This window comes from Sparus aurata, chromosome 5, assembly GCF_900880675.1.
Source record: "Sparus aurata chromosome 5, fSpaAur1.1, whole genome shotgun sequence".
Classification (NCBI taxonomy): domain Eukaryota; kingdom Metazoa; phylum Chordata; class Actinopteri; order Spariformes; family Sparidae; genus Sparus; species Sparus aurata.
In genome coordinates, this window is record NC_044191.1 from 33,469,551 (window position 1) to 33,493,522 (window position 23,972).

General features: G+C 44.9%; 1 protein-coding gene across 4 annotated transcripts in view; it reads left to right on the top strand.

The window, feature by feature from the left end:
• unc5db (unc-5 netrin receptor Db) overlaps window positions 1-23,972 on the top strand; it is a 171,429-nt gene that overhangs the window by 93,562 nt on the left and 53,895 nt on the right. For all 4 annotated transcript variants that reach the window (XM_030417921.1, XM_030417922.1, XM_030417923.1 and 1 more), the window contains exons 3-7: window positions 376-519; window positions 1,918-2,021; window positions 11,437-11,617; window positions 12,398-12,565; window positions 21,297-21,461. In XM_030417921.1, coding sequence (XP_030273781.1) covers window positions 376-519; window positions 1,918-2,021; window positions 11,437-11,617; window positions 12,398-12,565; window positions 21,297-21,461 — 762 coding nt within the window. The remainder of the gene's footprint in view (window positions 1-375; window positions 520-1,917; window positions 2,022-11,436; window positions 11,618-12,397; window positions 12,566-21,296; window positions 21,462-23,972) is intronic.

The window sequence follows — 23,972 nt, forward strand, 5'->3', positions numbered from 1 at the left end:
TTATTTAAGTAGCTCGTCTAAAGCTAATGCAGCCGTGAGCTTTTTCTCTTCCTGTTTCCAAGTAGGAATTACTGAGGATTGTCTCTTTTCTATCAGAAAGATGGAGGCACATTCATTAGATCATTTCATTCATGTTGTGCAACTAAAGGCCCAAACCTGACGCAACAGTAAACACATTTTTAGGAACCTCTATATTATTCATTAACCAGCCGAGCTAATCAAATCCAAACCTTGTCCATAGCTCGACGATCAAAACCCAACGTGAAACCTTTCAAGTTTGTTGGATCCGTGTCAGCTCACAGATTTTATCGACAGAACATCCAACACATTCTATACCGCGGTTTTCTAACTGTCTTATCCTCTCTGTCCTCGCAGGGCTGAAGGTGCGCGAGGTGATGATCAACGTGTCTCGACAGCAAGTGGAGGATTTTCACGGCCCCGAGGACTACTGGTGTCTCTGCGTGGCCTGGAGCCACCTGGGCACCTCCAAGAGTCGCAAGGCCACCGTCCGCATCGCCTGTGAGTATGGAAACACCTCGGCGGTCTGAGCTGCATGTAGCATTTTTGCAAAATATCCGACAAATGAGCAAGAATAAGCTACTGACTCTAAACCTGCAGTGTAGGAGCTTTCAGGCCTGTGCCAAACATGGTCAAACCTGTCTTTATGTCAGAGTGTTTTAAATCTGGTGTCTGGGTCTTTTCAGCGCTGGCACACTGGTAGCGATGCACTTTAAGTTAGCCAGCACTGATTGGTTTGTCAGAGCTGAAGGAGGGAGTGACCGGAGCTTTTTCCTGTGACCATCAGACCAGAAGATAAATCAAAAATAAAGATAAAGGCAGACAAATAAGAGCTCCTCAAATACAGCGAAGGAAAGTGTGACTAGCTGTCAGTCACTGCGACAAAAAACACGATTTCCTCCTGCAGGTCCCGGTCGTATTATGATCACACGGAGTGACAGCTCCCCAAAACTGATTTACTTTGTCTGTTCGTGTGAGTTTAACCTCTAACAGTCTGCAGCTGAAAGACAGCAGGGACATTTTTGAAGTTTTTTTTTTCTCGCTGATTTTGGACCAAACTGTGAGAACACAGCGAGCCGACATTATCTTAACAGAAAACGAATCCGATTTGTCGGTGGTGAAATAATCAATTCCCAGAAACAAATGCTGTCTGATCAAGTTTAGACACAATCAGCTATTCACAGCTGGTGTTGTCCAAATCCAATACTGCTGCCACAGGGTGTTACAGGTAATCTCACAGCCCCGCGCTGGGTTGAATTCACTCTTTTAAACTTGATTGGGTTATACGACCCCAAAAGAGACGGCTCAGACAAATCACACGTCTTTTGTTGCCGTTTGAAGAACGTAAGAGTTTGAGTTCAGAGCTGTGATGTCAAAATCTTTATCTGCTGGGATTTGCATATCATTGTGCGGCACTTGCAGCAACCTGTCGAAGGTTTTAAAAGGAACTGTCATTGTCGTATTCCCTCTGATGTGAAGGGAATCACTCCCGATCCAAGTGTGCATGAAACACATGTTGAAAATTCAAAGGCGACTTCCCTCTGTCCTATAAGGCTGACAGTTTAAAGGCTGTCAGTGGAAAGCAGCAGTGCAGTTTGCCTCTCAAAGACGGGGCAGAATGGGCTCCGTCGCCATTGTATGCACATGAATGCCCGAGATGATCAGAGCAATCCTCGTGCACTTCCCTTCCCACCCAGTGTATCCTCCAAACCACCTTGTCAACAGATTACCTAGCACAGGGGCCACGGGATCCTCTATCTTCCACGAGCTATATTGGGTTTTGAAGGTCGTGGCGTGCAGAGCCGGGGGCAGGCCGGCGCGTTAGCTGCCGAAGAGGATTGAGGCCAGGCTGACCGTAACACTTGACACCTGACAGCTGCCTCTTATCTCCCCACACAGACCTGAGGAAAAACTTTGAGCAGGACCCCCAGGGGAAGGAGGTGCCAATCAACGGGATGATCGTTCTGCACTGTCGCCCCCCAGAGGGAGTTCCTGTGGCGGAGGTAAGCCTGCTCCTCCTCTCCTGAAAGAGGAGAAACTTATACTCCCACTGAGCGGAGAAGATCAGCAGCAGAGTAGCCGTCGTCTTTCCTGCGCGAGAGACTCTCTGCTCAGATTCTCCCCTCAGCTCCGCTCAGCCTGACCTTTAACAGATTGTGTTGGATGGCAGCAATAAATGCACATAAACACTTAGAAATAGAGGTGTTGAAATGGAGAGGATTCACAGCACACATTTGAATAAAATCCTTCCCAAGGAACAGAAACGTGCATCAGTAAGACACGGGCATCAGACTCTCTTCATCAGATGTAGTTTATGGTGCCATCAGGCTTTGCGAGTCTTTGTGAGTTCACACTGTGAGAAACATCTGGCTAAAAGTGGGTCAGGCCACAAAGTGAGTGGTCCAATTACAAATTTGGAGGATGATTTAAGCGGGTGGGGGGGTTCTGTAGTTGGATCCATCGGCAGCTGCTACTGTGAGCTGGGGAAGAAATAAAAGTCATGAAAGGGAATCTCATCATTCAGCCCGTGCCTGGTCTGGAATCTGTGTTGGTTATTGAGTTCATTTATATGCACGCTGGTATCCAAGTCCTGCTCCTGCGATTAATTTATGGACTGATATTTACACTGATTCTTCACGTCCCTGTACGCATGATGCTGCGTTTGTCTCTGACGTCATGCAGCAGATCTGAGATTTAGGTCCCAGCTGGCGTTACGGTGCATCGACAGCTGCGGACGTACGTAGGTTTCGTGGTTTCTGGCTGCGACCATTGTGATGCATTTACTGCCCTGCTGGTTCTAACGTCTACATCTGATAATCGGTGCAGCTGTAGCTCAGGAGGGAATTAGAAGGTCACTGGTTCGATTCTTCGGCTCCCCTGGTCTGCACGTCGAAGTGTCCCTGAGCAAGATACTGAAGCCCAAATTGCTCCTGATGAGCAGGTCGGCACCTTGCATGGCAGCCTCTGCTACCAGTGTGTGAATGTGTGAATGTGATAAGTGTTGTGAAGTGCTTTAAGTGGTCAGTAGACTAGAAAAGTGCGATAGAAGTCCATTTAAAATCTGCAATGGAGGATAAAAACCACAATTCAGCCTCTGTAGGGATACGATGGTATTTAAAACATCACATCAGGCGTAAACATGCCAACAAATCCTAGTTGTGGCATATTTGGTGCAGAATACGAGTCCACCTCTCCTCGTCCAGCTGTAGTTCTGCTCCCTGTCGGCCCAGACGAGGTCCAGTGCAACAGCTTGATCCGAGATATCGTGGCGGAGACAAGTGTCAGTCTCATTTCATCCATTTCCTTTTCCTGCGACCAGACATCCTTAAACCAAGCTGGATTAGCATGGCTCTTATTCTGAGTCCGCCGCTCTTAATCCAAAATACCGGCATTGAATAAAGTCAAAAAATGACAAAAACAAAAGTCAAGAAAACAAGACTGTAGCATCATTTGAGAGGGAACTACTGGCCGCTGCATCTTCATGAGCCACCGTTGCCATAGCAATCCTTTATTCATTGACATCATTTATTAATTTTTTCTAGATTCTCTGGCTTCAGCTTCTCCATTTTTAAACACTTTAAACACATTTGCTGCTTTTCGAGCCTGTTCTCATCTCCTGGGCGTCGAACACGTGACATTTCATCACATCACTTTGCTTCTCGTACGGATGCAGAAGGTCCCTTTAAGCATCCGTACGAGACGCACTAGAATATTAACTAACTAACTAATGTAAAACCCATCAAGTGTGCAGAAGGTCACCCAGGAGAACTTTCAAACAGTCAGCAGCCTTTTTTTTCTAAACTTGACCAAGAAGTGTGAACCGAACCGAATCAAACTGCTGTCTCACTCGAGGCTTTGCATGTTGCACACCGACACTAAAGGGTAAATCTGTATTATGAGACAGGCTTGTTGTTGCTACAGTAGCATGTGATGGTTCTGATTGCTTTTAGCATTTAAATCCGGCCTGGTGGCAACTTAATTGACAGCTCCAAGTTAGACATGACAGAGATGTTTCTCAAAGTGAGATGAACCAGCAGGGCTGACTTCTGGAGTGAATATATAATTATGATATTTTAAAAGCTTCAGTGAAAAGATGTCACCAAGTGCACATTCCTCTCCAAGTGCAGAATATGTCCCTCTAGATGTGGTCCAGTGATAATCAGCATGGACGTGGAGCTGATGAGCGAACAGATTTTAAGTGGAGGTCAACCTCCGATCCCGCCGCTGTATAAATGATTCAAGGTGAAAATGGAGGAGTGATGTCATTCCAGCGCTGCAGAGTCCACAATGGGGATAAAAATAGTTGAATGTGAGCGGTACAGACGGAATCACATCCTCCCATCCAGTCCTTTGTCAACACAAATGAGCCCGGCCACAAGAGACGGAGGTGAATAATGTAGAGAGCGTGTTGCAGATATCCTCAGCTCAGTCGATATCAATGCACCTCCTCCATGAAATATTGAGGTGGCGTCCATTGAGTGTGGTTCTGTTCTTGAGTGCAGCTGCAGGAAAAGGATGCAACCGTCGCGAAGCACAGCGCAGACCCAACGCAATCTGGAGCGCGGCGTAAACATCGAGCTCCTGAACGCCGCTGTGTTTGGAAAAGTCAGCCTCGTCAGCTAATGAGTCGCCAGTCGCTCACAGTGGAATCATTTTGTGTCGTGTGGCGGAAACAGTTTATATACGCAAGAGGCTGAGACTTCGGCAGGACTGTCGCCTTGACTTGTCACATTAGACCGTACGGTTTCAAGCAACATCGGACGTGTTTGTCTGGTGCTTATTTCACCGTCCCTTCAGTTTTGTTGGAGTTATAAGTGGCATCAACTGGATATGAGATTATCAGCAGTCACTTCTCTTCAGTTGACACTGGGCTGAGGCAGGTTTATTATTTTGGACTGCAAACAAATATCAGAAAATAGTCAGTAGATCAAGACTGCTAGGCTTGATTTTCAAGCGTCAGTGTTAACTAAGCCTCAGAAATCAGATTGTTGTTTACAATAGATCATAAAATGAATATTAAACTCATTCGACTCTCTTTGTGTTGTCTGTACATTTTGTTATAGACACACTGTACAACAACACAAGACCTTCCTGTGACTGTAGAGGTCCCTGTGAAGCCTTTATATCCAAGTGATATAAATATAACTGACTGCAGAGACATCTCAGCGTGACTGACGGGTTCGTACTACGAGATGTCGTCTGTTGTTTTAGATCACCCAAAAAAATGACAGTTAAAAACTGCTTGCACCTGTTCCTCCGAGCAGCCGGGCCTGTCGCAGGACTGTCATCCTGACACCTCTTTATCTCCAAGGCGCAGAGGTCCAAATCACTTCAGCACCACATGTGACACAAAAAAAAACGGGGGTAAGAGTGAGAACATGATTCGCCGAGACAGATCAGGTGGAAACACACACAACATGCAAATAAGATTATAAAAAAGGAAGCGTGCTTCAATTTGTGAAAAGTGTCGAACGCATCAACAATTATAACAGTCTCCTCTGAGTCTTTTAGCTTCTTTTAGCTCATTGTTTTGGTTTTCTTTCCACTCTCATCCACCTCATCTCCACACTTAGGTTTTGAGCTTAAAGGGATATTCCGGTGTAAATTTAATCCATGGTCTAACACACCGTGAAACTGTGTTAGACTCCCTCTCGAGAGATCAAATTAGCAGACCGCTAATTTACGGAGTTTTATCAACCTCAGAAACGACCGCACGACAACAATACACTGCAGTAAATGGATCCAAATATAAACCGCCATCAAAAAGCCACAAATAATGCTCAGAACAGCACCAAACTTCAGCAACAGTACAAATAGGGTCTCAGCACATAGTCCGGGGCATCTAACCTCCGCTAGCTTAGCTGGATTTCTACTGAAAAGCTGACTAAATTTACCACTCTTCTGCAGCAGCTTCCTGTTGATGGGAAGTCCCGACAAGTCGATTACCGAGTGCAGTAGAGTTCCGCGGCTCATGGATGAAAATGTATGATTATGACTCCATGGAAAAGCAATCAAAGTTCATATGTGTCTTACCTGCCAGTTTATAACAGTTATTATCGAGAGCGGACAGGGAAAAGAACGGAATTGAGCATTTCTAACCGCACTCGGTAATCGTCGCGTCGGGACTTCCCCGACCCGGAAGCTGATGGAGGAGAGTTGAAATCTGTTTTTAGCTTCCCAGTAGAAATCCAGCTAAGCTAGCGGAGGTTAGATGCCCCGGACTATGTGCTGAGACCCTATTTGTACTGTTGCTGAAGTTTGGTGCTGTTCTGAGCATTATTTGTGGCTTTTTGGTGGCGGTTTATATTTGGATCCATTTACTGCAGTGTATTGTTGTCGTGCGGTCGTTTCTGAGGATGCTAAAGGTACGTGAGCTAGCACTCTGCAAACTTTATCTCTCGAGGGGGGTCCTACTGGGTGTCACGGTGTGTTAGAACATGGATTAAACTTACACCGGAATATCCCTTTAAAGCTGTGACATTTCCAGGTTTCCAAATCTCAGCGTTAATAGGCGGATTTTATAGGACCAATCGCTTGTTGTTAATCGCGTAGCCGATTCAAAGCGACCTGCTCAGGGTGACATTTCAAAAACCAGGTTGCACCACAACAGCGTAAGAAAGCCTACGTTGAGTAAGAGAGGTCGCATCCCATTCGTTTAAAGGGGAGACGTAACAGAGAGAGTGTCTGAGCCTGTGTGAGGAGCGAGGGCAGATAGTCCGATAGTTAATCAATGGTTGATGGCGTATTTCTCTCAGACTGAATGCTTAAATGGGTCGGCGAACTGAGTCAGGCTTCATCTTTAATGCTCGGTGTATTTTTAGAAATCCATTCAGAAGTTAATCAGCAGAAAAATACTTGTGGATTTCCCGTTGATTTGAATTTGGGACGTTGGGTGTGTGAGTATCTTCTGTGAGTGTCAACTGCAACATGCAAATTCTCAAGTGCTTTCCTTAAAAAAAAAAAAAAAAAAAAGAAAAAGATCCTTCATGCATCTCATCCAAAGAGCAGAGACTTTAATTTGCCTATGGTTAATAGAACGCAGGAGCGGCTTATTTGTCATTTCGTTTTGGTGCTCCAGATCCAAAGAGAAACTCCCCACTTTGACTTCACAGATATCAGGGGGTGTGAATGCAGAGCAGATCTTTTAACTCAGGGAGAAAGGAGTCCATGAGAACCCTGTATAATGAGTTCCTTTTGAGGGGTTACTCTGAGAGAAAGTGTGAAATGAACAGCCAAACTGGAAGCCAATTTCAACTTCCCTGAATGAAAGCCTTTAATCCACGATGAATCCCCTTGATCTACAGTAGCTCAGGTAGACAGCCCAGGCTGCGGCACAAAGGGGAATCAACTAAATGCTTCTGCACTGTGATACAAGCTGTTCTCTGTTGAGCTTCACAAAGACATTTGCGATGATACTCCAAAACAAGTTAGCATTTAACTCCGTCCCACCTCCCGCCTCCCCTGCACTTGTTTCTACTTTTCCGATCCCGCTGCCGAGCGTCGCCGTTACTTCCTCGTAGGTCAGAGAAAGTCTCCTAGAGAGCAGATGATGAGCTTCATCATTAAGCCAAGCAATTACGACCCCCCCCCCCCCCACCCAGCACAGGCTGAAAGCTGGGAGCTCCTTCTATTTATTTCGTTAAGATAAGACAGATCGGGGTGGAATAGTAATGCAGTGCCACGTTGCTCAGAGGGGAGGAGAGGTGGCATTTGGGAAGCAACAGGGGAGTGGGATGGGCGACGCGGGCCCACTTTGTGTTCTCTCCGTATCTTTTCTGATTACCTCCGGAGGGGGGGAGCACCGCTAAGATGCAGATCGCTCCCCCCCTCCGACTTTGACAGGTTTGCCGCTCTCATGAACACACTCAGCCAAGTTTTCTGTGGTTATCTGTGTGTGTGCGGGCACTGAGCGTGCCTTTCTTTACATCTGCTGCTGATTGGCTGCAGAGGAGGGGGGGCGCGAATCGTCGGGTGGATTAGCCTCGTGCTCGGTGGTATGGTTTTTCCTGATACGCTGCTCAGTGGTGCCCGCTGGCGTCACCCCGTCTCTCGGGTACGCCCCGACAGAGACGCTTAATCCATGTAATTGCGTTTATGATATTCTCAGCAATTAAAAAACCCCGCCGCCCACGCCGACTGCTCCACAGGCGGCTGGAAACTGCTCGGAGGGGTGGAGAACATGCTAAATTGCGACACCTAAGCATGACTCAGCAGACAGCTTTTTTTTTATTTTTTTCCCCGTTTGTACCGCGTCACCTTGACATCAAATGACCATTAGACCCAGGAGTGGGCCGACGAGGCGCATAAGCACATGAAAAAAACGCGTCAGCTGGCAAGGTCCTGATCTGCGCTCTCCTCATAAGTCTTGATGATGGCTGCCGTGTCACCCGTTACATTGCTCTTCTGTCCTCTAATTGCCCCTCAGCAGCCACATTTCTCAGCATCTAATCATCAGCAAATGTCATCTGAATGAGATGTGTGGTTGTGTGGTTGTGTGTGTGTGTCTGTGTGTGAGTGTGTACTTGAGTGGATGAGAGGACCGGGCTTGCTGTGCAGGGCTCGGATGAGGTGACCTTCAGGGGCGGTCCAGGTATTGAAATCACAGAGAGGGAGCCCTGATGTGGGGGGGGGGGCCCCCGCATGGAAACCCCTCCGTCAAGGCTGACACTGATGACCACATCCTAATTGAAACAAATGTGCCAATTAGGGGATTCATTTCTCACATCCTCTGCCACACACTTGCCGCTCTAATTTGTATTTGTCCCTTCATTTTTTTCCCACCTCTCCCCCCCCCCCCCCCCCCCCCCCCCCCCCCCCCTCGCCTCCCTCTCTTCTCCCTGTCTTTGTGTATCTCCCTCTCTTCCCTTCTGCTCGGTGAATCTTTTCATCATTACCCGAGGGCCGTTAGCTGCAGACAGACAGCTAATGTGCAGCGCTGCCCCCAAACACTGCAGAGGGCCGGCTCGTGCCACACGTTAATTGCCTCTTTCAAGTCACAAATTTCCCAGGATCAACTTGAAATAAATACATAAAGAGTCGGAGGAGGAGGGGGGGAGGAAGGGGGGATGCCACCACTCGTGTCACCCATTAGTGACAGATGAGTTTAATCATGAGAAATTAGACTCTGTCCCCCAGTCAGTCCTCTGTCGCTCTATTTCCTTATCAACGATGCTAAGCGCTCTGCCTCCGACGAAACCTCGCGCTAAAGGCTATCTTTTAATTGTAGAGAAGAATCTGGCGGTCTTTTGAAGATCGGCCTTCAAGTTTTCTTGAAGGCAAATGGAAAGAGAGAGAGAGGAAAAAAAAAGATGCTGCAGCCGTCGCGCTCTCCGCTGCTCTCCTCGGAAAAAAAGGAAAAATTCCCACTCCTGCTAACAGCGGTTCCATTCACTCAGATAGGTGTGAAAAAGCAGCGAATGTGAGGAATGATTACTGTGTTATGATGTTCATTATCATTTTTATTCGTGTCAATATATACCTGCAATCCATCATCCCTGGGCTCTGAGTGTCATTTCTATTTACCCAGTGTGTGCACACCCACAGGCACTTCCTATTTGCATCCTGCCTGAGTGTTGTTTATTATTAAGGGTCCTATAAGCCCGGCCCATTCTGCCACACTATGAATATAATTTGCAAGCGCAGCGATGCAGCTCTTTCTTACCAGGGTAGAAGCGCTAAAGCATCACTAAGTTCGTAATTCATAATTAGTTTTTCCTCTCTGTTGCTGGTAATTGGTTATAGTGCTGCTTTTTGACTGCGTGATGGCTTTAGTGCTGGTGTTTGTGCTGCCTTGCTGTGGTTCTGAGAAGCTGAGATTTGAAGGTCCGGTGTGCTTGGAACAAACTAGTTTGTCGTGTTTATACCTGTTCCAAAACGGCAGCGCTCAAAGGAGCCTCCCTGATCGCTCCTAAACATCCAGTCGTGATGCGAACGGGGATGACGATGCACTCATCGATGCAAAAATAGTGGACGGATCCCCCGAGACGTCATCCTTTGGTTTCTAAGTAAACAGAACGAAGCTCAAAGTGGGCGGTGCTGGCTGTCACCATCTTGGCAGTACTTGACTCCGCCTACCTCCGTCCGAATCAAAAATAGAGCAAAGAGGCGGCTTGTGGGTGGAGCTGAAGCGAGTCTAACAAGCTGTCTGTGCTCGCACATAAAGAGAAGTGAAATTCAACTTGTGTTATTCTTCTGAGTTTAACCACAGGGTTTATATTCGCCCCCAAAAAGACAGAATACCTCACTGTACATGAGCCACACGATAGTGAGCAACAACACTGAGGGTGTTTATTCCTCTAAAGACTACAGGCTCATTTTCATCAGGATATTTCACTGTGTTCAATGGTTGATTAAAGTAAAACTCTCCCCAAAATGCAGCCTAGGCTTTTTTTGTGAATGTATATGAGTCAAACCTTCGTGTAAAAGCATAATTATGACGAAAGAGGCACTTTTAAGATTTACCATATTTTCGTTTTCGGGTCAAACTCATTTTCAATGGGAGTGCTACGGGCACTTTAGCGATAGCATCAAAATCTCTATTTTTAAAACAGTAAGAAGTCTCGACACAACATGAAACTTTGCTGGTAGTATCACCAGGGTCTCTACACATGAACATGAGCATTGAGAACATTGTTTGTGTACACAGAGTTTACTAAAAAGAAGGTTTTTGAACAGCTCACGTTAGCAGTAGCTTGTTCCGCTCGCCGCCGTCCTGCCAGTGGAGAAGTGTCGATCTCAGAATGTGACGTAACCTGGAGGACAGTTAAGGTGGAACGCTCCTAAAGCTTAGTTCCATATAAATACACGGATAATTTGTTGTTTTATCGTTAGTGAAAAACAATATTGACCTTGAAGTTGAAAAAGGAGCCTCATATAAGAAACAATACTAAAATCAAAAGCTGGAAAAGTCATGTGAGATCTGGCGTGGATAGTTGTTGCTGGAAGACAGTAGTTCCACCTTAACTGTCCTCCAGGTTACGTCACATTCTGAGATCGACACTTCTCCACTGGCAGGACGGCGGCGAGCGGAACAAGCTACTGCTAACGTGAGTTGTTCAAAAACCTTCTTTTTAGTAAACTCTGTGTACACAAACAATGTTCTCAATGCTCGTGTTCATGTGTAGAGACCCTGGTGATACTACCAGCAAAGTTTCATGTTGTGTCGAGACTTCTTACTGTTTTAAAAATAGCGATTTTGATGCTATTGCTAATTAGCACTCCCGTAGCACAAACTTAAAGAGTTTGACCCAAAAACGAAAATACCGTAAATCTTAAAAGTGCCTCTTTCGTCGTAATTTACATGACGGTTTGACTCATATACGTTCACAAAAAAAGCCTCGGTTGCATTTTGGCGCGAGTTTCACTTTGAATGTTTACGAGCTCACCGTCTCTCTGTTCTCTCCCGCCTCTCTCGTACAGGTGGAATGGCTGAAAAACGAGGAGCTGCTGAGCTCCCAGGCGGACGACAACATCGACACACGCGCGGACCACAACCTCATCATCAACGAGGCGCGGCTGTCCGACTCGGGCAACTACACCTGTCTAGCCAGCAACATCGTGGCCAAGAGACGCAGCGCCACAGCCACTGTGATCGTCTTCGGTACGCCGTCCTCCCCCCGGCAGCGGTTATTGCCTGCTCCAACACATTAGAGTGTGCTGACACACTGTTTACATGGCGCTTCAGATCAATTTGTTTGGTTTCCTGCGCCCCTACACCAGTGATTAAGAGACCCATCTCCATGTTTCCGCCGAGGAGCGATGTTTCCTCTTTATTTCAATGAATGTATTATTCAAAGACCCAATTTACTGCCTCTCATTTAAAATCAATGTGTACTTTATGAAAGGAAATAAGCCACTGTGTCTTAATCTCATTTAAAAGGAGTGTTGCTTATTAAGTATTTATTTGCCAGAGGCCTTCCAGCAATGCGGGTTCACCGGCTTTGATGGCACCGCCGAGCATTTAGCTTTGTCGTCGCAGAGATCATTGAGTAAACCGCTTCAGTCAGAGCACTAAGTGGTCGACTCCAACCTGTCGACCAGTATGAGTCAGTGTCGCCTTTAGAAATGGCAATTTCATTTAATGGCTGTTTTCTTAGCTTTCGCACAGCTTCACGTCTTTATCTTAATCCAAGAGCAAGGAACACTGAGCTGGCAATTAGGAAAGAGGGCGCTGTACATCCGCCACAATGAGTGTGCTGTGTTCAATCCGCTGCAGCGGTTATGCATTGTTGCCTCGCAGCGCCTCGCAGCCTGCATAATCATTAATAACCTCGGCTCTCAGAGTATTTAACTATGCCACAGTTCTGGAAAAAGTAATGTGTGTTGTTGTGCACTCGCTCTACCTTTCTCTCCGTCTCTGAACTTGTTGAACTCTCTCCAGTGAACGGCGGCTGGTCCCTGTGGACGGAGTGGTCGGCCTGTAATGTGCCGTGTGGGCGGGGTGTCCAGAAGCGCTCTCGGACCTGCACGAACCCGGCGCCGCTCAACGGCGGGGCCTTCTGCGAGGGCATGTCTGTGCAGAAGATCACCTGCAACGCACTCTGCCCAAGTAGGTTCCACTTAAACTCTGAGTTTCTGCATGTAGATACAACACAGACTTCGACTTTATGGAGTTACTTTTCTTTTCTCTTGGTGTCGAAAGTTGTTATATATTTGTTTATATGTCAGAGATTATGACAGGCTGCCAGAAATGTAAAAGCTGTTTTTAAATACTAATGATATTAGTGGCTGACAAGCTGTTTGTTTTGTTTTTGTTTTTTTTACACTTCCAGCACAGTTATTCTCTCCTTCCTGTGTTTTCAGATGACATGTTTTATTGCCTGGTGTTTTTCAAGGCACTTTGCGCTATTACTTCTTGTCGCCTACATCTGCAGCATCTCAGACATTCATCCGTTGTTGTTTAAATGACTAGAATGAGCTTAAAATCCTGCCTTAATAACATCACACACAACCGAGAATAAAGACTGCAACGGACAGACCTGTAGTGACCTGATAGAAACCCCCTGTAGCCTACCGCTGAACTGATCGTGCTGCATGGAAGAAAATAAGAGGGAATAAAAAGAAGCGGCGAGGATTTATGATGCAAAGCGAAGTGACAAGAGGAGGCAGCGGTGAGAGCGGGGATATGACTCAGAGTGCTGTGTGATTCAGGGGGGAGAAGGTGAGCTGAGATAGTTCTTGAAAAAAATGAGTTTTTTTCGCCTTACAAGAGCCAACACGGGTGGAATTTGTTGTCGTGCGAGTCGAAACGGGGAGGTTTGTTCTCGCGGAGGCAGGAGGTTATCCTATAAGTGTGAGCGCGGCACACATGCAGGCCCGTCAGCTCACAGACAAATCTTGCAGAACGAGAGTCGTGTGTCTACAAGCGTTTATTGAAGGCAGGGAGTGACACGGAGTCAAAACTGCACTTATTGGTCCGGTTAACCGCAATAAAAGAGGCAATAAAAGAAGAGTGCTGCGGTGTTAGCAGCTCTGTGGGGTTACGCTTTTTGAGCAAAAGGCAAAACGTGCAGATGTTCAGTAGGTATTGCTCGCCATCGTAGCAGCTTTCTCGCTCTCTCTCGTGCAGTAAATGAAGCACAAATCGGCTCTCTTGGCTTCCACCGTTCGTCTGTAACAACAAAATGATATGAGATCTTCCAGCCAGCTCTGGCTGTCATCACAACGGTGGAAATGTGCCGTAACGTATAACCTGATTATGCTTAACCAACCCTAAAGGACAGGATGTTTTGCAGTAGTGTTGAGTTGTTAGATGTGTCATTATCAGTAGTTGTGAAGAATCCTGAGGCTTAATTAACAACTTCCTGGTTTAGACACACACATTCTGTTTAAGCTCCACCCATGCAGATATGGATACAGATCATTTAATTGGTTAATTGTTCATATAATGTATCAACATTTTGCAGGACGTAGATCTGTGCAACTCTTTTCCTCTTTGCGTTCATGAAAATGTCTCTTACAAAATGTATCGTGATCACGAATGATCGAACTGCGTCTGAAGACGGGTTTGCTCCAGAAAACGGCTTCAGCTTTTGTTCGCCGATGTTTTAATTTAGGCAAGATTATTTCTGCCTGAAATATTCCTGCAGACTTTAATCTCAAATCTGTGACAGATCTGAACTGACAGGGACAAAAAATGTTTGATATCTACAACCTGACAGAAACAGTAAATGGGCCTTATCTGCGCACAAATTACAAGACTTTCTCTTCTCGCTGTGTACATCCAGTTACAAGACGTGCATGTCAATTGTGATAATAGCAAATCATTGGAACCACTGAAAGACTTCCAAAAGAATAGTTTGAATTATTATTTTATATCATATATCATTATGAACAGCTGCGATCACCTGACCTGCAGCGTGAGATTAGAAACTGAGGCTCGGTCTGGAGGACTAGTACGTGACAAAACTCGGGGCGGAAACAGGAAGGAAGAAGTTTTTGGACACAGTTGAACTCTCCGGTGGTAAATGTCATCTGGCGGCTGTCTGTCACGTTGTCACGTTGTGTGACGGCTCTCAAGTTTGGAGTCTGAGCGTCTGTATCAACACGCGCGAGGCAAACGTATGTTGAAGGTATGGAATTCATCTGCACGCCTTGTCACCTCTGTGCAGATGTCGGGGTCCCTGTAGGCCCGTCAGTCGCAGCATGTCGCTGCACATCCTGTGTACATGCTGTCAGCGCCACACATATTGACTTGTTTTCCCAGAGAGCCCAGGAGCTCGAAAGCCGGGGCTCGGAAATTGGCGAGGTCATCCAGTGAGCATCATTCGTGCCAATTTGTTCAGTTTGGGAGGCCTCAGACTGCCAGGACACAGATGGGGACAGACAGTCAGGTCTAGCTTAATGCCGACGGAGAATGCCAGAACAGGATGAGAGAGAGATGTGGACCAGGGACTGAGAGACAGAAGCCTGAGAGAGTCCTGACACTTTGTTCGAGTTTGTAAATCAAGTTTAAAAATGCAGATTTATGGTGTTAAATGAATAAAAAAACACAAAAAAACATGGTATTACTGGCACAAAATGATACACACAGTATCGTTACTTAAGTATTTTGTTGTATGTATGTTATGCCAAACATTATAAACACAAGACATGTTCAGAAACGTATATAAAGCCAGAAAATAATTAATTATATCATTATTTGTACATCTGAATGTGTTTCGTGTAAGTCAGACATTTTAAGGAATTCAAACCCAAATAGCAGAAGATAGTTTAGCTAGTTTAGTTTCCTTCTAACCAGCTAACTTTAATAGTAAACAGTCATAACAGTCACTAAGAGAAAACCAGGCACACTTTATTTTGTATATCACTGAGTTAGAGCTTTGAATATGATGTACTAGAGCGGCAGAATTTGCACCACAGACAGCAAATTAATTGGCATTAAAAGCATTTCTGATTCTGATTCTGATTGCAGAAATAAACTGCAGATAGTAAGCAAAATAAAAATCAAGCTTGCTGACAAACGTTCCACAGATTATGAGTTTTGGACTGTTAGCTTTGTGAAATGGTCACAGTTTGGTTAGATCAGGGCACCAAAACCACGTAGTTAGATTTAGGACGTAACACAAGTTAAAAACAACTCAACTTTGACTTTCAGACTCACCAAACTACCCAAAACACCCCCGCAGTGCAGATTATTCTCGCTGTACTGCTATGCGAGAGGGACGCCTCCAGAAAGTATGCAAGAGGAGCGCCACCAAAGTCAAAGTTTGACGCGTGGTGCCGCTGTCCATGCTGCTTTTTTTTTGGTTTGGGAGCGAGAACGGGGCAACATGAACGTAGACAATGCAGATTTTGAAATACTCAGCTTGGTAAATGATTTATGAGGAAGGAAATGCATTCAGCGAGTTTTTCAGGCCTGAAGAATACAAACTTTTGGTAAGTAAAATACATTTACAGGGTATATTTGCCCAGAAGTTACAAGAGCGCAGGGCTTTTTAACCCCTCTCATTTTGTAGTCAATAATCCAGGACCGCCTAATATCGAATTCTCTTACCTCACCATCGACGATAAAGTCTCAGCTTTAAAATATACAAGCCACACAATATTACATAAATAATTCAGCTTTGTAAAACAGATACAGTAGTCTGGCTCTTGGCTTCAGTGCTGAAACCATAACGTGCCAAACTTTCTTTTCCATTAATCAATAAGAGCGAGCAGGCGTCATTTTCTTATGTTGTGCTTGTCTCACTTGTTTACAATAATGCACATGAAGTTTCCAGTTCAGATTTGACAGAAACATGTAGCTCTTAACGAAGGCGACAGAGAAAATGACAGCGAGTGTGCCGCCGTGAGTTTCTGTGCAGGAGAAACTCTGCTGTGGCGGGTGATCAATAACAGTGACTCAGCTCTCTGCTTTCAGGGTGCTCTAACGTCTGGCTTACAAAAAACTCACTCACCGGCTTGTAGTCTATAAACAAAAAAAATAGAATTTTCAGACGCTGACTGATGTCTGTGTGTCAAAAAGTTTTCAACCAGCTGCCTCTCACTGCCAATGAAAGCTGTCAACCTTAAATGCAGCTTTAAGAGAGAAGAGGAGGGGAGGGTGGGTTGTGTTTACACTGTCGAATCCATATGGAAAAAAAAATAATTAAAGAAGAAAAGAAGAAGAAGGATTGCCACCACCGTGCCCCAGAGGGATCAGGAGAACGACTGAAGTAGCATGCAGCGGAGAGGGCTCCCTGTTATCAGGGCTGATCCGTGTCTTTGTGGGAGGAAGGAGATGCAGACAGGAAACCGAGCGTGGGCTGAGATGAACCCAGCTGTCTGAGCCGCTGATTGACAGGCCTGTCCGGTTCTGACAAGGCAGCCCGGAGCACCATCTTAATGATGGTGTGAGTGCAGGGAGGGCGAGGAGGGTGGACGGGGTCAGAGACTGCACCGTGATGAGGCAGATTAACGAGAGGCTGAAGGGTTTGATTGGAAGACAGAACAACTTAAAGCAAAGTCAACAGACACTCGTACCACCTCCGCCATCAACATCTGAATACGATGATCGTCAAGTGTCTCCAAACACGACATGACCAGTGACAGACACACTCGACCAGTGGTGTGCACAATGTCTCGTGGCCCAGTTGTTGAAATTGTTGCCCTCCTGGGAGCCAAAATGCGTGCTAAAGTGCCCTCTTGGTTGGCAAAACACACTAAACTGCCCCCATGGCTGGTTAAAACATGATAAGCTGCCTTCTTGGGTGGCAAAAACGCACGCTAAGTGCCCTCTTGATTGCCAAAACGCGTGCTAAAGTGTCCTCTTGGGAGCCAAAACGCGTGCTAAAGTGCCCTCTTGATTGGCAAAACACACCAAATTGCCCCCTTGGCTGGTTAAAACATGATAAACTGCCCTCTTGGGTGGCAAAACCGCACGCTAAGTGCCCTCTTGATTGCCAAAACGCGCGCTAAAGTGCCCTATTGAGAGCCAAAACGCGTGCTAAAGTGTCCTATTGGGAGCCAAAACGCGTGCTAAAGTGTCCTCTTGGGAGCCAAAACGCGTGCTAAAGTGCCCTCTTGATTGGCAAAACACACCAAATTGCCCCCTTGGCTGGTTAAAACATGATAAACTGCCCTCTTGGGTGGCAAAAACGCACGCTAAGTGCCCTCTTGATTGCCAAAACGCGCGCTAAAGTGCCCTATTGGGAGCCAAAACGCGTGCTAAAGTGTCCTCTTGGGAGCCAAAACGCGTGCTAAAGTGCCCTCTTGATTGGCAAAACACACCAAATTGCCCCCTTGGCTGGTTAAAACATGATAAACTGCCCTCTTGGGTGGCAAAAACGCACGCTAAGTGCCCTCTTGATTGCCAAAACGCGTGCTAAAGTGTCCTATTGGGAGCCAAAACGCGTGCTAAAGTGTCCTCTTGGGAGCCAAGACGCGTGCTAAAGTGCCGTCTTGATTGGCAAAACACACCAAATTGCCCCCTTGGCTGGTTAAAACATGATAAACTGCCCTCTTGGGTGGCAAAAACGCGTTCTAAAGTGCCCTCTTGGGAGCTGAAACGCGTGCTAAAGTGCCCTCTTGATTGGCAAAACACACTAAATTGCCTCCTTGGCTGGTTAAAACATGATAAACTGCTCTCTTGGATGACAAAAACGCGTGCTAAAGTGCCCTCTTGGGAGCCAAAACGCACTAAAAGGCCCTTTTTTACGCCCCTGCCCTTCAAAAAGTCTGTGCACGCCACTGTAATGGACCTCCATCGTAAAGTTGAAGGCTGGTTAGGTTTAGTCCCACAACGGAGAAAATTTGCAATGAAATCACTACATCACTCCTGTAACTTCAGTTATGAACATACATATGTTACCTGAATAACTTGGCTTATGTTACGTACGTGAACTTACCTCACTACGTTCGTTAACTGATGGTTGCACACTGGACAGTACCAGCAGTCTGTTGAATGAACGTCCTGTGCTCATTAGACTCGACCATCCATCTCCGACCTCCTCCCAACACGCGGTTCTCCAGTCGTTATGCTACGTACCCTCACTTCCTCCGGACGTGTATATGGGTCGTATTAGCCTGCTCTCATTTTTAACCTATATGGACGTTTTTCTCGTGAGGACAGGCTCTAGATTCTATATATTTGTTGCGACGACATCTACACCTAATTAAACTTTAGTGTTAACTTAAACTTTTACTGGGAGTAGCGGGTAAAGTGAGGAGCATTATGGGAGATTACAGTGTCATAGGAATGTGAATTTTACAATTTAAAGTAAAGTGACACATTATTCCTCCAACAAATGAAAAGTAAACTCATTAGCAATAAAATGCACCCTCGTTAAACTTCATGCACTCTGATGTTGTGCTGCTAAAGTCTTAATTGCTCTGGTTGTGATTCATGTTAGCTCAGAGTCGCAGGTTGGAGAAGATGTCGCTCACCGAACCCCACGACCAAAGGATGTTTGTTGTTTTTCCTGCTTGTGGTCCCATTCCACTGAGGTCACATTTAATCCTCCAGACACACTCTGGCTCACTGTATTTTTAATAGTAAATTGAGATTTCTGACACATATGAGTCATCAGCCTGGTGCGCAGACAAGTGTGGTGCTGCATGACCACAATTTTCATGTCTGTCAAAGAAAAAAACGAGTGATTCAGGCTCTTATCTTGCTGCTGGAGTGATTGCTGTCCAAAAAACTATGAAAACTACACAAATACACCAAGTGTGACTTGTTCTTACTTTAATGAGCAAGAGCATTGTAGTTTATTCTGAGTTATTACAGAGACAACGATTAGAAGACCAAATCTAGATGAACTGTTTCTCTTTTTGAAGTAATGTTTGATTAAAAAACGACACAGTTCAGCCATAATGGGAAACTATATTACTGCTACCCCTGATGTGTTAGTGTGTTAGTTATATTTGTCCAACACAGATCCTTAAATAATTTACACAAGATGACTCAGGAGGTAAGTCCACGTCCACTGCGTTACCATCTATCACCAATTAATGTGTCGTGATGAGAGGTTAATCTTAGCGAGTGGATGAAAACTTTAATATTCACTTTGCAGAGTGTTGTTTGGTAGAAAAAGTAAAATCCTCTGATGTGTCAGGATTTAGGGTTCAAACTGAAAGACGGCAAATAAAGGCACGAATATTAAAGCGAGTAACGTCTGCTTAGCTGCGAAAGTGTCACCAAAACAAATTAATGAGGATCTGGTGGCGACTAAACAGTTTTAAGAAACGCAGCCAGCAAAAACAAAATTAAATTTGGATTATGAAGAGTATCCGCGAGTTGAGAGTGACTCAGAGTTATTTTTTTTTCAGATGTTACAGTTTGTCAGGCTGTAGCTGTTGTTTACCAGCGAGCAGATGAGGTCAATCAACAGAATCACAGCAGCTAGTCAGAGGGGAACTGTCGGGAGAAACAATATGCATTCACTCACCAGCGACTGCGGTCTAACTCGGGAAGCGCTCTGCATTCTCTCCACATCGTTACAAACACATCATTTGCATATCAAGTAGCAGAGAAGAAGCCACAAACAAACGGCGGAGTGTAGGTAGGGACCGTGGAGCACCACAAAGGAAGATTACCTTCTCCACCGCCCACAAGACTGTTTTATCGGCAGCTCGAGTGCTGCCAGAAAATCTTCAGGCGCCATATGGTCTCCCAATATTTGTTAAGCTAAGCATGATGAGTTCTTCCTTGATCAGATGACAGAGCACCGTGGAGGACTTCCAGCTATTAACATGCACCAGGCTGTCTTGTTTCATAGCCTTGTATCAAATCCTATTATATAAACAGGCCCGCGGGTTAATGGGGAGAAAATGTCTCTCAAGCTGTAGCACCACCCTGCAGACTGTGTGTCATACTGAGTGTGTGTGTGTGTTGTTGTTACATAACAGATAACTATCTGTTCTTTGTTGACATCTGGACATTTATATATATTCACTTTCTGAAGTGAACAGATGTAGGGAAGCTATTTTTTTTCTCATCATAAAGTGTTTTCAATAACATTTTTGTCCATTTCTTCTTTGCATTACGCTCTAAAATGTTGTATTCTGCCTTTATTTTCTCCAATTTTTATTCTAAATCATCATATATAATGTCCTTGAATGTTTTGTTAAAGTGCAACATTGAATAAACTTTAGACTGGGTCTAACTAAAGGTCCGTTTTTATCAAAATAACATCTTATTTAGTTGAAAAACGTTGTGGTTTAACTTTGTTGTATAACTGTTATTCTTGAGTCACTTTTCACATCCAGTGGACATTTCACTCCTTTTAGATAACATATTTTAAACAAAAGTTATTGTTGGGAGTTTTCTTTACTTGTTGAAGAGTGAAAACAAACATTGAAATAAGAAATACTCGTGATTTTATAATTCACGCATGGAATAGTTAAAGAAAACTACTCAGTCTGGATGAACCTCATAGATCAGGAGTCAGGAGGAAACAGCTGCTCTGAGCAAAGCAAAAACAAAATGTGGCTTCTGCAACTAGTGAAGTTATCTGGTTTTTGTTTATTTTAATTTTTGTATTTATTTTTGGGGGAATTTTGGCTGCTAGCTGTTTCCTTCTGCCTGCAGTCTTATCTAGCCTAAGGCTCAAGTCCAGACTCCAGTACATTACATACAGATGTGATGTTGATATCAATCTTTCCTAAAACAAAGCGAGTAGAATAGTTACTGAAATTTTTGCCTAATTTCCTCTTTCGTCTTCCTTTGGCTCGCCTTAGCTGCTTCCTGCGCGCCTCAAATTATTTCCTCTTGTCTCTTGTTTGTTTTTGTTGCGCTGACACATACACAACATCTGTTATTGTCTTCGTCCACATTTATATATATCCTCACATTGCAGTCGACGGCGGCTGGGACGAGTGGACCGTCTGGACCGTGTGCAGCAGCCAGTGTGAGAGGCAGCGGAGTCGGGAGTGCAACTCCCCGGCACCCAGACACCGAGGCAAGATGTGCGAAGGGAACAGCGAGGCCACCGAGAACTGCACAGATGGACTGTGTACCCAGAGTAAGACCTGTCATTATGCTCCACATCAGCATCATCACTGTCATCATTTTCCTGTCATTATCATCACCATATATGCGCCCGCTGTAACATGGCAAATCATCACAAGCATGATCGAGCAGGAGGTGGAAGAAAAAAAATCACAGCGTGGATTGACACGGATGCCCGGTGCATGATGATGTCAGCGCTCTTTCTCCTGTGAGCCGCTCACTTGACATATTGTTTGTCATACTGAATCTGTCACAGGGTAAGAAATGCAGACATTCACTCTTGAATGATTCTTCACGTTTGTAATGAAATGTCATTGCACTGTTTGGGTCATGGTGAAAGTCAGTGAAAGAGGGCTGAACGCCACGTGTTTGTATCGGGACTGTGATTTGAAGGAGTGACGTTTCAGATCATCGGAGAGACCGTTTTATTCCAGCGGGAAAACACAACTTTTCAGCTGTCTTCCCTTAATGTTGGAGCCACTCTAGTAAAGACAGTGTTAGCATCACGGCTACCGCTAATGGCCTGGCTGCTGTCCAAAGTAAATGAGAAACCAAATTTGACCTAGAAATCCTGATCTGAGTGATGTGAACAGGCAGAGTAAAACACACAGGCAGAGTAAAACACATTAATAAGTAGGCAGGTTTTACTGATCTAGTCAGAAAGTGTGTTGGTCTTTTGGCTTGAAAGTGAAACTCTCGCCAAAATACAACCTAGGTTTTTTTCGTGAATGTAAAAGAGTCAAACCTTCGTGTAAAAGCATAATTACGACGAAAGAGGCACTTTTAAGATTTACAGTATTTTTGTTTTCGGGTCAAACTCATTTTCAATGGGAGTACTACGGGCACTTTTACGGTAGCATCAAAATCTCTATTTTTAAAACAGTAAGAAGTCTCGACACAACATGAAACTTTGCTCGTAGTATCACCAGGGTCTCTACACATGAACACGAGCATTGAGAACATTGTTTGTTTTATTAAAAAGAAGGTTTTTGAACAACTCACGTTAGCAGTAGCTTGCTCCGCTCGCCGCCGTCCTGCCAGTGGAGAAGTGTCGATCTCAGAATGTGACGTAACATGAAGGACAGTTAAGGTGGAACTACTGTCTTCCGGCAACAACGCGACGCGATATCTCACGTGACTTTTCCGGCTTTTGATTTTAGTCTTGCTTCTTATATGAGGCTCCTTTTTCAACTTCAAGGTCAATATTGTTTTTCACTAACGATAAAACAACAAATTATCCTGCATTTATATGGAACTAAGCTTTAGGAGCGTTCCACCTTAACTGTCCTCCAGGTTACGTCACATTCTGAGATCGACACTTCTCCACTGGCAGGACGGCGGCGAGCGGAACAAGCTACTGCTAACGTGAGTTGTTCAAAAACCTTCTTTTTAGTAAACTCTGTGTACACAAACAATGTTCTCAATGCTCGTGTTCATGTGTAGAGACCCTGGTGATACTACGAGCAAAGTTTCATGTTGTGTCGAGACTTCTTAGTGTTTTAAAAATAGAGATTTTGATGCTATCGCTAAAGTGCCCGTAGCACTCCCATTGAAAATGAGTTTGACCCGAAAACGAAAATACGGTAAATCTTAAAAGTGCCTCTCTCGTCGTAATTATGCTTTCACACGAAGGTTTGACTCGGGTACATTCACAAAAAGACGCTAGGTTGCATTTTGGCGAGAGTTTCGCTTTGAGTGAGATTGATTCTGTGAAGCGGAAACTTCGGTGCTCTCCTCTTTAGACTCTTTACGTTGTTTGCCTCCATCAGCTGGTTTATTTTGCGATGTCGAGTATTCACAGTTTTTCCAGTTGTTCCACTTTTGACCGGTGACAGCGACCGGGGAAAACGTCTCTTCCTGTTTTGGTTGTGGCAGACACATGCTTACTGGGCAGTAAGTTAACCTGCACAGACTGAAAGTGAAGTTTGTGGGATAATCAGTCTATACGCAGATGACGCCATGCTTTCTGCAGCCATTACACTGTGCAGTCATCTACTTCTAGTAACTAGTGCTAATGCTAGTAGCTATCACTGACTGAACTTCGGAGATAGAAATAGATCTGTGTGGGGTAGAACTACATTAACGGCGTGAGTAGGCGTGCTCGGCTGTAGTCAAGACTCAAGTTTAATTGACATTTGCTAAGCGAAAGTCACGCATACATACAAAACAATCTGTCGTCCAAGGGAAGAACTGTTCATCCCGAGCGCATTTTCTACAAGATGACAGATGCAATTAGTCTGACGTCCTGGTAATGAGTTTGAAAATGATAATTTATTTGCATCTAATATGGTCGGCACACACGGATGTCATTTTTTTTTTGATATATGAATCACCGAGACTCGTAGCTTAATCTATGGGAAATAATCACCCTTTAAATCACAGTCCCACTGGTTTTTCAGCCCAACTCCGACGTGCTCATGATGATGATGTTCATTTTGGTTTCCAGAATATACATTTGGAGAAAGTCTGGTCGAAAAAGCGTGTAAATCAAGCTTGTTTTTGGACCCGTGTTAGGAGATAATTG